This window comes from Anser cygnoides, chromosome 1, assembly GCF_040182565.1.
Source record: "Anser cygnoides isolate HZ-2024a breed goose chromosome 1, Taihu_goose_T2T_genome, whole genome shotgun sequence".
Classification (NCBI taxonomy): Eukaryota; Metazoa; Chordata; class Aves; order Anseriformes; family Anatidae; genus Anser; species Anser cygnoides.
This window is the reverse complement of record NC_089873.1, coordinates 88,009,222-88,026,887: the sequence shown is the minus strand read 5'-3', so window position 1 is coordinate 88,026,887 and position 17,666 is coordinate 88,009,222. Positions and strand designations below refer to the sequence as shown.

At 38.1% G+C, this 17,666-nt stretch overlaps 1 protein-coding gene across 17 annotated transcripts in view; it reads right to left on the bottom strand.

Annotated features, from left to right (window-relative positions):
* POU2F1 (POU class 2 homeobox 1) overlaps positions 1 to 17,666 on the bottom strand; it is a 118,868-nt gene that overhangs the window by 30,596 nt on the left and 70,606 nt on the right. For 11 of the 17 annotated variants that reach the window (XM_066990357.1, XM_066990359.1, XM_066990360.1 and 8 more), the window contains 4 exons: positions 14,950 to 15,003; positions 13,207 to 13,326; positions 11,335 to 11,514; positions 5,479 to 5,605 (listed from right to left, as the gene is read on the bottom strand). In XM_066990357.1, coding sequence (XP_066846458.1) covers positions 5,479 to 5,605; positions 11,335 to 11,514; positions 13,207 to 13,326; positions 14,950 to 15,003 — 481 coding nt within the window. The remainder of the gene's footprint in view (positions 1 to 5,478; positions 5,606 to 11,334; positions 11,515 to 13,206; positions 13,327 to 14,949; positions 15,004 to 17,666) is intronic. The other 6 variants (XM_066990358.1, XM_066990362.1, XM_066990364.1 and 3 more) reach the window with 6 other exon arrangements.

Here is a 17,666-nt window from a genome sequence, read left to right as displayed (position 1 = left end):
TTATGAGCTGGAATTACCCTGTACAGCAATACAGGCCGGGTACTGTTAGCCTAAAAAGCAGTTTTGCAAAAAATGACCAGGTGATGCCGGGGGAAAACACAATGAACATAAGTCACCACTGTGCCTTTACCCTGGAGGAGGCTAACCACCTCCTGGGCTGTATTAGTAAGAGCACAACCAGGAGGTTAAGGGCTGTGATTCTGCCCCTCCACTTGGCACTTGTGAGACCACAGCTAGAGCACTGTGTTGAGCCTTGGCCTTCCCAGTATAAGACACACGGGCATCCATGATTACACACATTCAGGGCCCACTAGGATGGCTAACAGGCTGGAACATCCATACAAGGAATGGGCAAGAATGGGTACGAGTGCTGGATTGTTCAGCTATTGCTGTCCTCAAGGATAAAAACGGAGTCTTCTTGAGAGTGCACGCAAGTAGTAAGCAGCTACAGATTCAAACCAGAACATGAAAAACTTCAACTAGAACTTTTCCTCTTCAAGGAAGGAGGGCTATTGTTGTTAGGTGGTTATGTTTTTTCTTATTGAGGCAGGTACCTGAAGAGGTTGCAGAATCTCTAGCCTTGAAGATGTTCAAATCTCAATTACACATGCCACTGAATACCCTACTGTAACTACAAGGGGTGTAACCAACACTACATGACATCTAGAGGTCTCTTCCAACCTACATCATTTTTTTTTTGAATCTGTAAGAACTACCGTACTTGCATACTTAACTTTACAGAGGTAGAACCCAAAGCAGGGGGTCAGAAATAGCAAGAGCCCAGTAGTATTACTGCAGTAAAAATAGCAAATAAAACAGCTGTGTGAAGCTCCAAAAGAATGGCCGTGTGGACATAAAGATATATGTAATAGAAGTATCATATTTTAGAAGTATCTACTTTTGTTTAAAATAGTTAAAATAAATCCATCTACCATCACCCAGGCTTTTTCCTTTAATATCTACAAACAGTGTGAATAATGACCCAAAGCCAAAAAAAAATCCTCCTGCCAGCCAACAGTCCCTAAGGACTGACCTGGGCTTCAGCCGTTACCGTCAAAAATGACACCACAGATAAAACTAACATTCAAGTGCCATTTTTTAAAAGTTGGCCCAGACACACAATACATAATTCATCTCTAACTGATCTCCCTAAAAGAGTGAAATTTTTAATTGAAGAAAAACCTGACTGCTTTTTCTCCGCCAAATACGTTCATCTTCTCACTAACATATCCTGGAAGTGGGCATACAAAGCTAAACCACTACAATGTCTTAATTTGATTAACTGAAAAAAAGAGTAAGGGAAGAAGGAAGGGTATCACACTACACATTACATTGTGTCATTTGATCAACTTTGTTGATAGCTGTTGATGCAAAAAAACTCCAGGGCACTTGGGTGTACCTTGTTTCATCTAACCCAGTTCTTCCAAAGTGGGGACTCAGAACTGAAATCATACTGGGAGTGAACACCGTAGAGAAAGTACTGATTTATGGATTCCTACAAATGTGTTGCACTGAGATATTAAACTGCTGCCCCTTTTGCAGTATCCAGGCACCCTTTAACGTCAGTTCAAGAACATGATGCAAATATGCCATGCAGTTTTGAAGACTATCGCTTCAGTGATCCATGCAAAGGTGCTGCCACACTACTACGAATGAAAAATCAACTTTTTTACCTACTGATGCCACTTGGATGGTTAGAAACAAAGACTTGATTTCAGAGTGTGCAGTAAACATTAACAATTAAATTCATAACTTGGTAATGAGTATTTGCAGCCCAGGGGGAAGTCATCCTTTAAGTTACTTTGTCCAAGTTTTTTCTCATCCCGCTTTAAGATTTTCCTTCATCTGGGGCACAAATTTGGGTCAGTAGTTGAATAAAATGTAGTTGTGTCACCAAATACACTGTCATTAAGATTCTCTTGAGAATGAAGAACAGAGCATCCTCATCTGTGTTCTGATGGCACCAAAGCCCTTACACCTGGTTCACATAGCGTATTATCAACAGAATGATGAATCCTGGAAGGGCAGTACAGGTGCACAGTCACAAATGATACCAACATTTGTGTTACAAATCTGATGCATCTGAGAAGAAAGAGGCAACTTTTTCTTTTAATCTGTAGTACAACTACAAAGTATCTAAGAACAGGGCTGGATTGGGCTTGCTGCCATCATCTCAGGTATTTTTACAATAAAAAATGGATATCATACAACACCTTTAATAATAAACAGTGATAACTTGAAGAGGTAGGACCAGATTTAATGGTTAAAGCTAAACATGAGCTTATCTTCCTTATTTGCTTTTCTAAATACTTTCCTTATAAGTACCTTAAGTTGTTTCTAAACCAGTTCTCACTCCTTGACAACAATGCAGTCTTTTCTCACATCTTAACTTCTGTTTGCAAGATGAATTTAAATGAAATGCAGCACCATTCCCCCCCCATTCAGATTTTTATCAATATAATTTTTATTGGCAATATCTTCCACATAGAAAGGTGAATGGTCATCTGAGCATATTTTTAAAAAGTACAATTACAGTAAATGATGTTGAACTGATGATTCTAGAGACATACCTATCACTTCACAAAACAGATACAAGAGGTATAAAGAGAGCATAACATGCTACCTTCTTGCATGCTACTTTAACAATAACCATATAATGGTTTGAATTTGAAGGGACCTTAAAGATCATATAATTCCAATCCCCCTGCTATAGGCAAGGACATAATTGCTCTAAATAAGAAATTGTTCCAAATTTCTATTTCCACGTAATCTTCTGCTTATCTGCTGAGGCTTGAAACAATTCCTTCAGGTATGACGTTACCTATTAAAAGTTACAAAAAACCAAACTTTTTTCCTTTTTTTTTTAAACATAACACTGAATAAGTAGAATTTGTGGAAATGTAATTGGACGTGTGGCAGTAGATTTATGGGGAAAAATTCACATCTGCTGCCATGATCTGTGTGTTGAAGAATGCAGAATAACAAACTAATATTTTTAGTATTGGATTTCCTAGAATTTTGCGGAAGTGGGATCTTAAGGGGTTAAGCCATGGGATTCAACCCCTTCTAAGAATCTATATAAGGCTGATGATGATCATGTTGCTCGGCCCCCATCATCTTTTCAAGTAAGAGAAGTTTCTCTACCAAATGTTTGCATGTCTTCTATGATGTGGCTTAGGGATACTATTTACTCATTTCCTTCAATACTGTTCTCTTGTATCAAAAATAATGTCTCACATACATGACATGACACAAAATATGTAGTATGGTATGTAAAGCAACAGATTTCTTCCAGAATAGATAATTGATGAATAATTCTGAATTTTTATTTAATTACTAAACGGGTGCATATATATAAAGCTGTATGCAACACCAATAACGCATCCAAAAAAACTGAATGTCTTTTTTTTTTTAAAAGAAACTTTTATGCTAGTTTCTTCAGATTATTTATTTTATGAAGTTGACTAATGCAGCAATAGGACAAGAACAAGGAAAAGTCAGCTCAACAGCAGAGACAAAAAATACACACTTTCTCAATCTTTCTCATAAACGATAACATGCTGTTTGAGATCTTCTAACAATAACCACGAAATACTGCAGAAAGCCATACCCAGAAAGTAAGATAAGGACTATTATGACATACATGTTGCTTTACCACTGAGTGCTCATGAAGAAAATTAGATCCATTCAAGCATTCCAGTTTGGAAGGTTGTCACACTAGTGGCTGATGGTCAGAATACAGAATATAAATCTTCCTACATTTTTGAGCTATTCAGTTGTCCAGGCTGCGCATTAGCAGTAAAACATGGTGTTTCCATACACACTGTGTCACTGAAGACAGCGATATGCAGGTCTTAACTGTAGTCAAGAAATCATTTTCAGAGCAGGCCCCTGGAAAATATACTATAAAAGCCTCTTCTGGTAGTTATTCTATTTCAGAAGACTTAAAACAAAAAGCCCTCCTTCCTTTCTACAATGCAAACAACTCATTTTGAGAGATGAATATAATACACTTCTGTTAGTTTCCTTCTTTGTGAAGCATCTTCAGAGACTTTTTAGAAATACAGATATTACAGATATTTAGAAAACCCAGGAGAAATTCCCTGAGAACCGTAGGCAGACATGAATGCTGATTATTGAGTTTTTCAAAACAATGCTTTTTTTTGCCTGCTGTTAGCTTAAAAGAGTATTTTAAAATTTGAACAATCCTGAATATCCTTGAACAAGACTTTGGTGAAGTTTCATGTCTTCTAAAAAAAAAGTAAAGCTTTTACGTTCTGCTTCATTTTAAGAAACTAGTACATCACTAAATGCCTCAGTCTTTTAATCATTTTCTACCAGTGTTGGTATAAAAGCTCTCCTAAATCAAGAACTGTTAAAAGAAGGTTAATTTTGACTAGCCCTTTATTCAAATGGTAAGAGAGCTTCAGCACAATGGAAAGCCAGTTCTATCCAAGTCATAGTGTGTAAGAAAAAATGATGCATGGAACAAAATTGAAAGGAATAGAAGAAAATGAGGTGCAAAGAGCTGCTTTACAGGACAGCCCAGCTCTGGAAGACTCTTCATCCATAACAGGATATGCCTTCTGAACAAGAACCTTTGGATTACTATTATTATTTTGGACCTGAACAACTAAGTGGAATTCATGTAGAAGAGACAAGAAAAAAAGGCCACTGCATTCTATCAGCATTGGAGTATATCAGCCATGGCCAAATACAGTTGTCTGAGGGTATCAAGAAATGGTGTAACCAGTACTGTGATGTATTTAAACTTGAATGCATTAGTTCTTTGAGTGATGCTCCTATACAGCATCTTAACTGGTCTAGCACTACTACTTACCACTCAATTTGCATTTAACTTGCAAGCCATACCCAGTCTATTGCCAAAATATTCTTTACAAGTGCTGTTATATGAAATCAAGCATTCTAGCTGTTTTCCCCAAGGTATAGTAATTATTTCAGTTTATGACAACATTACCTGTACTCTCTTTAGGCTTAAGGACTTTTTTAGTCTCCCACAAGAACGCTAGATTTTGTAACCCTTTTCCAGTCTGAGAATTCTGTAACCCTTTTAGCATGGATCTAATCCAAAAAGCCCGGACTCCCTCCAGGCATCTACCTCCTAGGATTATGACTGAGTTCTGGAAAGCAGTCTTCCTAGTAAGCTTCCTTCTCTAGACCCTGGCCCAGAAATTCACATGCCGTGTTATTTCCCAAGAGTCCCTGCTAACTAATGTTCCCATGACATAATCTCTGGATTGATCCTTGTAGAGAAGTCAGATACACAAGCTTTGATGAGGCTGAGGTCTAACACCAAGAAAGGGCCAACCTGTTAAAGAGTCTCCTAATTGCAATACTGTTATTTCTCCAAGGGAATATCAACAGCTAATGAAGGCATATAAACCTCCTCAGTTTCAGCTTTTCCTCCAAGAAGCTATGTTTTGTTTGTTTGTTTTTCTTCTGGCAAGGAGCACTTACCCTGCTGCCCCTGCGGTGTTTGTGAGATGATGAACTGTGCTGGCTGCAAGTTGGTTGTTGGATGCACCAACACAAACTGTTGCAGGTTGAGATTCTGCTGCTGAAGCTGCTGCAAGTGCTGCAAATCCTTAAGGAAACAGGAGAGGGGGGGAAAAAAAAAAAAGAAAAGGGGAAAAAAGGGGGGGAGGGGGGAAGAGAGCTGTGTGTTAGACATTTAAGTCATCCATGAATCCCAATTTAACTACATTTCCCAACCAGTTACATTATACCATTCAGAGATAAAAAGTGGATGTCAAACACAGCAGTTCTGCTACTAAATATCTTTTAGACTGACAATATGAATTTCACTGTCCTTAAAAAAAAATGCTTACTAAATAACCCATCAAAGCCTTTCTAACGCTGTTCTGCTTTTAAAAAATAATCAGTTCCCCCCCTCAAAGTGTGTAAGTTTTCAAATACTTTAGCATACAAATACTGTCAGCACTTGCATTTCTCAGACTTGTTTTTTGCAGATGCAACTCTGCTACAACATTCATTGTTGGCAAATCAATCACATTAGCTAGGAGCTATTTTTGTTTATAACAACAATCTGCAATTACCATTTTAATTAGCAACAGGAAAGCAAAAAATTACAGATTCTTATTATGCACTCTGGTTGTTCAGGTCAAAATTTGGGAAGCAGCTAACCCAAATAGTATACAATCGTATTTGATTACTTTTGAATGAAATTACAATAAGCTTAGTAGACACAGCTACAGCTATGGTCAAAAGGAATAACCCCAAACATTGCACTATTGTAGAACCCTGCTTTTATGTATTTAAACCATTCAGAACTGTTAATTTTCTATAATTAAATGATTGGTCTTGATGTAAACGCTAATCTCTGAGAAACTGAATCATCGCAGTTCAACTTGCTGTTTAGCTGGAGAATGAAAACGGAAGACTTTAAGAAAATCCCTTAAAACTAGCCCTGTTATCTTTTCCAGAAAGGACGATAATTGAAGGAAATTAAAGCACAGCGTAAAAACAGCCAACTGAACAGTCAATATGAGAGTTATCCATATACATATGCAGAATCTTTCAGTCTTCCCCAGAAGCAGCTATTTCAAAATAGCTGCTCCCTGCCAAGCTGGTGACCAAAGTCAGAAATATCTTCCATTCTTACAATCTCCAATTCAACAAACAAGGCACTTCCCAAAACTTTCTTTCAAATAAGTCACTCAGATACCTGAGTATCTGTTTGTTGACAGATACCCTCTGCTGGGTCCACCTGTGTCAGAAAACATTAACAATGCCAGCCTACTCCTAAACCCTTGCTCAGTCCGATTGCTTGAACGGAGCTGCTCATGTTAACATACCTCCTAATGTACTTCAATTAAAGTGAGCCAGACTAACGAAGACCTGCTTCTTAAGGCTTATAAACTAACCCCCCCATACATTTTGACTGACACAAGTTAGTGAGCTCTCACACAAGCAGCTCTGCCATCAGATGTGACAGGCCATCAACTGCCAGCAACAGAGATGGTGATGAAAAGTCAAGACATACTGACAAGGATAACTTTTTATTTAACCAGCATTAAATACAACCATTTGCAGAATATATCTACCTGCACATCCCCTTATGGTATTTTAAAGATGTTAAACTAAGACTTAAAAGCTGCAACAATCTTTTTCTGGGAAAGGGGGACAGGAGCATCAGTGGGTGGAAAGGAAGACTAAGGGGTTGAAGAGTCCCTTGATTTATGAGACCACAAACATGCATTACAAGAAAATGACTACTTAACCTGCATTATAAAGACACTGGCCATCAATCACTGAGGCAACTTCGTCACATTAAGTCAAAAGCATGCAGTGTAATAATATGGTAGACAGACACCAGATGGCATTGACCAAACAATGCCCTTTAAGAAATGGAAACTTCTATTTTACAAGAAAACGGTAAAATAATTTAAAAGTGCCCCCAGCACAAGAGAGTGTTTTTTAAGTTTGCTTTCAGAAAAATTGAGAAGTACTGCAACCACTCCTACGAAATCAAGGTCAATTTCTTTCATTAAAAAAAAAAAGACTTGCTCCATTTTTTTTTTTCCCCAGGAACATTCTATGTTTCTTCTGGCTTCACGTCAAAGTTATATTGGACAGAACTGCTACTAAAAAAAACTCCTCCTACTTCTTGAGCCCAGTGTGACACAGACCTCCACTCATTTATTCATTGATATTCAATACTCTACTGGTTATCTTTGCAAACTAAGCAGACTCTCCAGCACAGAGGGCCTCACACTGAATTGGATGTGAGTACTAGATGTAGAGGAAGAAAAAAAGAGAGTAGGGCAAGGTGACTAAGGCGAAACTTGTATGGAAAGAGACAAATGAAGAGAGGCTGAAGGATGAAAATACAGGTGGATAAGAAAAAATAAAAGTATAAATCCAAAAGGTAGAGTTAGGAAGAAAGTTTTGAAGAAAAGAGTATGGACAGAAATATATAGGTTGAGGGCTTCCCAACACTAAAGAAAACAAACGTAAAGTCCCCAGATGACCCAGTAGATCTCACATGATTTGAAAAAACACCACAGAAGATAAGAGTTATGTACAAGAAAGAGTACAAATAACAGGACAGGGTATAGAGTAGTGTATTCCTAAGATCAAAGAAAAGGAGAGCTTTTTGTTCAAGACCAAAATATTCTTAACAGTACTCAGCTAAAACATTGCAGCTCTTATCATCAGATTCTTATACTTTAATATGAGAAAGCTGTTTTTAACGCAAGGCCTCAGGATAACTGATATAAGCAATCGTATTTTCTGCATCTGTCTCGGTAAATGGTATCTTAGCTGAGTCTTGTTTAAATACAGAAATATAATTATGTAATGTAGAATGGAAGTGATGCCTCCAAAGCTAATCACCCAAATAGCCCTACTGGTGCCTCAGATTCATTTGAAATCCAACTTTATTTCTACCTTGGGAAAGTTTTATTATTTCATTAATTGTTGCACTACAATAAATCCCCCGATAGCAACCATGCAAACAACTCCTGACATGGTTTTCCTAGGATGTTCTTTGTTTTCTGAATTGTAAACTGTATAATACTATTGCAAGTATGTAGAAAGAGATGGACAGACTTTTGTGGAAATGTCTTCTGGTGCTTCCCAAGAAGTTAGCAAGATAAATGCAATCCAGTTCCTATCTCAGCAAAATAATCCACCAAGAGAAGTGGAATATCTTGATATGAGGACTTCTTTATTCAAGCTAACGTTCTAAATTTGATGCCATTATTTCAAGTTAGATCTTCGCTAAATTTCAGTATCTCTGCCATTTTGAGGTTTACACCATATAAACGCTTATGATGGATCTGAAAACAAGTTTACAAAGAACTCCAAAATTTGGTACAACTGTTTAGTGATGATTTAGCATCAGCCCAGCAGCAGCACTAACATCTTACCAGATTTCCGCAGCAGATACCTTACGTTAACTACAGTGCACATTAAAGAAGTCATGCTTGTGCCATTAGTTAATTAAAATAAATATGGTAATCCCCCTGCTGCAGAGACCTGCCAGTTAATCAATTATTCAAAAATCATCAAATAAAATAAACACTCAGCTATTTGTATAATCAGCTATGTGTTTACAATAGCAACACAATGCAGAGCACTGCTCATAAAACCATGTTGAGACAGGTCAAAAAACATACTGATATCCAACTACAAACTTATACGGTAGAAGTTCTCCATAACGTATCGTAAACTATGTCCAGCAGCTGCAAAAGTTATGCCCTGCACTTTTATTGTAAGAGGAAGCTAAAACAAATCAACCAATCTACACTTATATACCAGAATAGCCTATCCTAAAAGAGATTGTTAAATCATAAATTCAAGAAATCAGGAGCCCAAGAAAACAAATGAAATGTTAATTTGTTCCACTTGCACTACAAATACACATTATATAGTGGCAACTACATGATCACATGCTATTTTTCCATAGAGCCTCATTCAAGCGCACAAAATAGACAATGTTCACTTCAGAAGCTCCTGTTTGATGGCATACGCTTAAACATTTCAACTCTACACAAAGCCTTCTCAGAAGGCTTTGCAAGTTCTAGAGAAAAACCCAGTGCTAAATAAGTCATCGTAAGCGCACACATTCTCATAGCCTCCCACTGAAGAGGAAGAACAGGATAGCAACATCTCACACATGAATAAAAATGACACCGAAAGCATCGACCATGCCAGCCAGGTAAAGGTAAAGCCAGAAAGCTCAAGGTACAGATTTAATATGAAATTTTAACTCAGCTTTTCAGTAAAGCAGACCTCACTATCCTTAAGTTGTACACCCAGAGGATAAGAAGCACACGACTATGGATCACTTACATTTAGGTCAAAAGGATGCATAATAGCAGATGAGAACAGATGCACAGAGAGATGCAAGAAACTAACCATCAAATTCCTTGACATGGACATTTTCTATCCTTTTGTTGAAATAATATCTGTCTTATGGCTATATATGAAGGCTTAACAAAATTAAGAGATGGTCTTGGTAACTCAGTTTCCTTAAATGTTGTATCCTGGAGTCATCTCCAGATCGTGACAGTGAATTGGGATCTTTTGCTAAAAGCAGTCACATTTGGTCACGTGAGTCAAGTGTGACAGTGCACCAAGAGTCTCAGCAGACAAGGTCAGTACTGGCCTTTGAATTTGGGCTTCTGCTATGGTATGACAGTGGCCTCTGCAGGGACTGTCAGAGGTCAGAACTTTTAGACCAACACCACAGAGCTTGGTTTCAGCTAAAAAGTAAAAAAAAAAACAGTAACAGAACCAGGCTCCACAACAGGCTTCACAAACAGCTGTGACATTTCCATTCTTAATCAGTCCTCATCTTCACTTCTTAGACACTTCACCCCGATTGAATGTAAGTGAAAACAGTCTGAATAGAAAGCATTAGAAAGCCTTTAAAAGTTGCTCATGGTAAGAAGCAGTGACCTTGGAGATTAGCTGTACAAAGTACGTTGGGTATGTAGACTAATCATACTGAAATATTACATACCAAGAACTATACTCTATGGAGAAATGGACCCCAACATTAGCAACACAATCACCTGTAAATAGTATTCATGATGCCTGTCCTCTACATTTGGTTACTCTTGTCCAGAAGTCTAAGCAGTTTCAACACTACTCATGCTAATTGTTGAGTCAGTGGTGACTCATTCTCAACACTAAATAAAGCCAATACTGGAAGATTCAGGAGGATCTTTGCTGCTCCTAGTAAGTAGAATTTCCTTGGCAAGCAGTCCTTCAGAGGTAAGAATTAACAGGTCTTTAGCAGCAGGCCATAAAACTGGACAAATTCTGACACGACTCATTCTGGCAAGATTTTCCCTAGACAAACAGGAATGCTAATATTCTTCGTCACTGAACTCTGAGCATTAAGCACCAAGCCAAGTTAGCACACACATCTGTCGAGTCAAGCTGCCTTTTTTCAGCTGTCATTTTATTGTTTGGACCCAAGAATTATCTTTCATGGTATGTGGATATTTCTTCCCATATCTAAGTCTCAACAAGTGGCATTTCTATGGGCCTCTTTCTCTATCCATTTTTCTCCCCTTCAAGCTAACTACAAGGAGCGAAATACTGAAAATACTGCATCTGCTCAGATTCTGGAACTAATTCAGAAGTCCAGTGGAACTGCTAAGCAACTGGTTTACATTCTCAGCTATAGCTATCAACCTCACAGATAAGGATGAGCAAGGAAAGACTAAGAGTACCCTCAAGGATTCTGGAAACTCATTGAATAAGGAATAAAAATATTACTTCAATGATGCAATTTGTCAAACTCCTTCATTTTCCACCCTCTCAAGCCTCAAGGCTCACCTGTGCAATCTGTATTGGCTGAGATAGAGGGATCTGCGTCATCGGCGTTGCAGCAGAGGCCGAGATGGTGGCACCAGCAGCGCTGTGCTGCTGACTGGCTGAATGCTGCACTGCAGCTGCCAGCAACTGTGCCTGCGCCTGTTGTAGCAATAACTGTTGCTGGGCTGGCGTCAACGTGAGCTATAAATAATTAGAAAACAGCCATTAATATCGGGAACAGCCACTTTAGCTACATTAACTAGCCCATTACTAGTTATATTAACCAGACATTCTTAGAACTATTACTACAGTTCAGCCATTAACTACCCAATGACTTTGGCCTTCAATAAGGACAGCTGGCTACTCAAACATGCTGTATGAATCAACCTACCACAGAACTGACATAAACCAAACCACACGAACGGAAACATTGGCACTTAGTGGAACCCACTGAACCTAAATTTACTTCTAAGTTTTCTCCATAACTCTACCAAGAGGTTCAGGAAAAAGGTAATTAAGTAGCAAGCAAAAGAAAAGAATCGGTAATGCCACGACTTGAAAGGAAATTTACACCCAGCAGAACAGCAAGTGATTAGCCAGATGAATGAGAGGCAGGAATGCTGGCTATGGCTACTGAACAAACTGATAACGCCCCAGCTGCTTCACATTATCATGAATCCCTGCCATATTCCATCATTTCCATTATGCCCTAAGATATAAGTAAAGAACATGAGATCCGTTTGTTTCTCTCCAAGTCTCCCCATCCGCCTTTTTTTTTCATTGTTATTAAATAGAATAGAGTTGGCAACTTTACATCCCTTTCGTTTCCCAAACACGCATTATCTCTGTGAAACAGGTGGCAGCAGTCTCTCCTTTACATGTAAATGAATCTTGATGCCCGTATTTACTACAATCCATATCTGCCTAGTCCTGGAGTCCTATGTTCCACTACTGCAGACATTCATAGAACAAAACCAACATTTGTCTCATTCTCAAAAAGTCTTGAAGTTATTAAACCCCACATACTCTATTACAACAGTCTCACTTTTAAAACTTTCAAATATAATTAAGCAGAAACTACTTAGGACATTGCTTGCAATCTAGCTTACTAGAAGATTTAACAATTGAACATGAAATTAAGATATTTCATTCAGCTGTAGAGATGACCTAACTTAACACTTCAAATTATAAGTATGTTGCTAGAACTGCCCTAAATTCCTTATTAACATGTAAACTCTTAAAGCTGCAAAGCTGATTACATGGAAGCAAGCTCTCTAACCAAACCAGTCTATTCACAAAACTTACTGTTTTTTGTTGTTGATGATGTATTTAAACTCACTGAAAACATTTAGAACTATTTAGAAGCACCAATTAAACAGCTATCCTATAATTCCTCCAAAAACCTTGCAATTAAAAAACTCAAAATTGGTAGGTTGAAATAGAAGGATTGAATAAGCTTAAGGCACAGACCATCATAAGTTACTTAAAAAGAAATTTATATGAGAAGAGAAAATTAGTGACAGCAGTTCCATCATTTCTGTTCATTATCCTAACTCAGGTATCCAGTATGATTTAGTCTCATGCTTGCATGCCTCATTTTAATCTTGCAATAAAGTAAAAATCCTCTTCAAGACATCAGTGACTTCCTGATTTGCACACATCAGTTTTATTGCAGAATTTTATTTTGGGGGATGTAAACAGTTTGCAACAAAAACAGATGACTTAAGTGTGGTTTCTTTAACAGGAAAATATTTTATAGTCCCTGTTTCACTCCAGCTTCTTCCTGCGTTAAAGGAAATGGCAGTAACCTTCACTGAGTTCTACGGGGACAGCAACAGTGCCATCATTTGCTGGACAGGAGGCTTTACTACAGTACTCGTGGGTAAATCTTACCCCGGTGATCTGTCCTCCGGCCAGCATGAGCTGGGTTTGGGGTATGGCCGCCTGCACTGAAGGCTGCTGGGAAGGCTGGCTTGGCTGCTGAGAGTCCCCAGATTCTTCATTAGATTTAGACTAGGAAGAAAAAATACAACTCTTTATAGTGTAAAACAGATGTTAATGTATAACACTGCTATCTCAACACTGCACAATAAAAATCTTTCATCTGCATACAAAAAGCCCTTGGGTTTATTTTAAGAGTGGGTTTAAGCAATGGCTCTATGTGCCCACCATCTCAGCTATGATTGCTCAAATATGTCTGTAGGTAATGCAGTTTGAACAAAACAAAAAGACTCTCAGGTCTTCTGTGACTCTGACATTATTTTCAGATCTCATTCCATTTTATGCAATGCAACTGAAGCTGACACTACCTTGGCACCATAAAGAAAGAAAAGGTTGTTAAAATTATTCATTGCCTAAAATCCTCAACAATGGAACATGGGAAAGGAGATTGTGTTTCCATTTTCTGTATTTGCATCCTGCACCTCTAAGTCATCATATTGTTTGGCTTATAGAGAACTCGTTTGAGAAATCCTCGCAGGTTTATCCACTTACAGCAGAATGCACAGTACATACAGTGCTTCTAAATAATCAAGGTTTAGCATTTAATTGAATGCTGCTTTATTTTGAAAGGTTTGTTGTGTTTTTTTTTTTTTAAACAGAAGAAATTGCGAAGACATGAGGGAGGAAATGCAAGTGCATGAAGAGGGGGAGAGAGTTTTATGATAATTAAAACTGGTTATGCAGAACATTAAAATTCAGCATAGATTTGCATATTTTCCACCACCTGTTTTGGGGACTGCAGAGCAGGCTAATTAACATAAAGGCTCTGATTAATTCTGCCAGTCATTGAGCGATAATTACAGCGCAGGACTGTAAACATTCTGCACTGGAGATACAGCCTGTTTGCCAACATCTCTCTCAGGGATGGAAGTTTATCATGGCAACCAAGGCAATTTTCTGCCTCCTTCCTCTCAGAAAGGAAGGTCACTATACCTCCTCTTCTTTCCAAATTGTTATTATGTATAAGTGGGACCACATTCTATTGCATTTCATGTAATGCACTACCTACGTCCTTTAATAACAAGCAATACTGAAACCAGTTTTCAATAAAACTATGTCCCTTGCCCCTTAATATAGTACTGGGAAGAAGTGGCACGTTAACCGATACGCTGAAGTGTTCAGCATCATAAAAAGTTTGAAAGCTTTGTTGTCTCACGTACATTATTAAGCAATTACTCTGACTTATTTTGAAGTTACTGTATGTTGTTTACACAAGCAATCTATGCTAGCCATATTACACAGCTAATGTCACATTATATTCCTATATTCAGCTACCAGAAATAGGGACAGTTTATGAAGTAATACTTGCTATGTTTAAAGGAAGTGAAGTGGAAGAACATGAAATACCCCTGGAGTTGTACAGTTTTCACGATACATTACAACACCTGACTGAACATCAGAACAAAATGAAGACCACTGGATGTTCTAACTACCTCAGTTTCTGAATCCTTACAACCCTAATCCCGATTTAGAGTTGTGAAACCACTATCCCCTACACCTATCACTTGCAAAACTGGTCAAAATGAGAAAACAGAGTAACATATCAGGGGTTCAAAGGTATCTCCAACAGGACCAACACGTTGTTTAGAAAGCAGAATGAGAGAAGGACGAACAGCAGAAGGAAGCAGTCTTTACCTGTACATTTAAGGACTGAGCAGCAGCCTGTAAACTTGTTCCAGCGAGCTGGACCTACAACACAGTGCAAAAATGGAAGTGAAGTAGTGTTGAATCCACAGAAAACAGTGTAAGAAGGAAGTGCCCACCCCACAAAAAACTACCCTGAGAGCAATGCCTGCCCCTCTAACACTTGAATCACTAAAGTATAGGGGATGAGCTCCAGACCAGAAAAAAATTAGACTTGTATCTGTATGACTCAGTGTTATTTGTCTACCTCTTGTGGAAGGTATTCCTGCCTAGGGACCCAGATATTAAAGTGAAATTGAGTAGAAACAGAGCATTTTGGGTGTGGACAGCCTAACCGTTCTGCTTACTGTATAAAAATCCACAGTTCAGGGGAGGGTGCTGAGCTCTACTCATCATCCTGCTAGTATTTCAGAATGGGTCTTACCCCGAATATGCACACTGCATTCACCCGCTTCCTTATACGACAGAGGAGCAATCACCTGCATAGCACAAAACCCACAGCATAAAACTCTTCCACAGATCAACCCAAACAAGTATTTGCAGTCCTCAGCCACTGAAAAGACTGTCTCAAAACAGAGGACTGGAAACGCTTCACAAAGGTGGTATTGATTTAGGTATACTCAAAACTTGAATTCAACGTTTGTGATTAACAGACAGGTCCAAAATAGATCTTGCATTACCAGCAAAAAGAATCTGATGTTTCAGAAATAGATTTTTAAACATTGTCATCTTATCTAAAAGAAGGATTTTCTCTGTATAACAAATGCTAAGTTTTTATTTACTGAAGACTGTTTTAATCAGTCTCTCCTTGTTTCTACCACCACTCCTGCTACAAATAAGGAATTCTATTAATTAATTACCAACACTTTCAAAGGTCAGATTAACAGCCTGTAGTGAAGTCCATCTCTAACCATGTTTGAAAACCACAGCTCATTGGAAAACCAGACAATGCAAGAAAAAAATAAAAACGAATCAAAATCCACCACTCTGGCCTCTATAAAAAGATGTCCCCACATAACGTACATCACAAATGTGTCAACATATCTGTAAGCACAGGAAGGAGAGTTTTAATTTAAATTGAAGTATGTTAAATTAATAACTTGAGTGTTTGAACAAGTAACCCTTAAGAGTCACTCTGGAAGTATTTCCTACTGCTCTAGATGAAGTCCTACTAGACTTCCTAAGCACATTCTATATGTAAGCAAACACTCTCAGAAAAGCTCCTCCTCAACCACAAGGAAAGTACCAGTTTCCAATTAATGTAATCTGAACTTTTAACATGAATTAAGAGCAGAGAATAATCTAAATAATAATATCCTATTGTCCAAAAGAACAGACAGACTTTTTTTTAATCAATTACATAATGATAAAAGACCATAAAAGACTAAGTGTATCGCACTCAGGTACAGCCAGAATATTCTTGAAAATCTTTGAGTGCAGTTTGGACACCCCTTCCACACACAGACATTTTCTAATCAGGAATTAAATTGCTCCTGAATGTTGCCTACATCCCAATATTTTGTATTAGTCTGGAGGAAAGCAGCATGTGTTAAGGCTGAATAACATCCCATAAAGAGCAGTCATACTAAAAGAGGATAGCCACTTTTAAAGTACGGTACCACACACCAACAGGTTCATAAAAAAAAGCTGAGATTTTTCTTTGAACTAGGGTTTCAAGAAATTAATCACTTTACCAAACATGAAGTTACAAAGGTCCTTACAACCATTTAACTAAATACATTTCCAGAGCAAAATAAAGCATTGCACTAAATAAAATTACTGCCCTGTATCAACAAAACGAAGCCTAAAAACCAACCAACCAACAACGAGCCCCCAAAAAACTCTTCAGGACAGCTCTGTCTCCATGTTAAACACATACTGACAACCCACAAAATGACAACATAGAAACTAAAGCAAGTTCCCAACATCAGCCCAATCACACTTGTTTCCACCAACATTTTTCCTGCTTTTCCATAGGCATGAAATGCAAGGCCAGGGTATGCTCTTTTAGGAGGGCATAAAAGCTTCAGTAGCTCAATTATACCACAACAACTGTGCAACCCCAGACCCCAAGCATTCAAGGTCAGCCAATTAACTGCAGTATTTTTAAACTTCAAACTTGATGTCGAGGAAGGGAAAGAAATTAGGGCATTTGTTTTCATATATATAAAGTGTGATCAGGTTAAAAGACTACAAATACGCCCCTTATGCTCCTCTTCACCTAAGAATGCCTCATTTTGCTTCAGCCTATATCCGAAGATCCGCTTTGATTTCCTAAACACAGTAGCAGCAGAACGGAGGAATGGCAGTAGAAGCCTCAATATTGTCCTATACACAGGTACTTTTTCTTTAAAAAAACATTCAAAAAACCTCACAGAACCATATATGCTTAGTAAGTACCATCATTTCATATTTTTAGTTACTACGTAAGAGCTCAGAAGGTTGGAACATAGTGCTGACTACCCTTCAACACCATTTTTGTTTCCCTCGCTAGGCAGTGACAGTTTCAGAATCTTGGCAGCTGCTGGGCTAACGCAATCCTTTAGCAGAAAGGCTAAATTTGACCTTACATTTCAACTCGGTATGCCCATTAATTTTTTTTTTTTTTTTTAAATTTAGGCAGTTACAAGTCCCAAATAGATGCTTTCTGATTCTCCCCAGTAGCTCTCACCCTGACACAGCCTAATGCAATAAAGTGAGTGCCACAG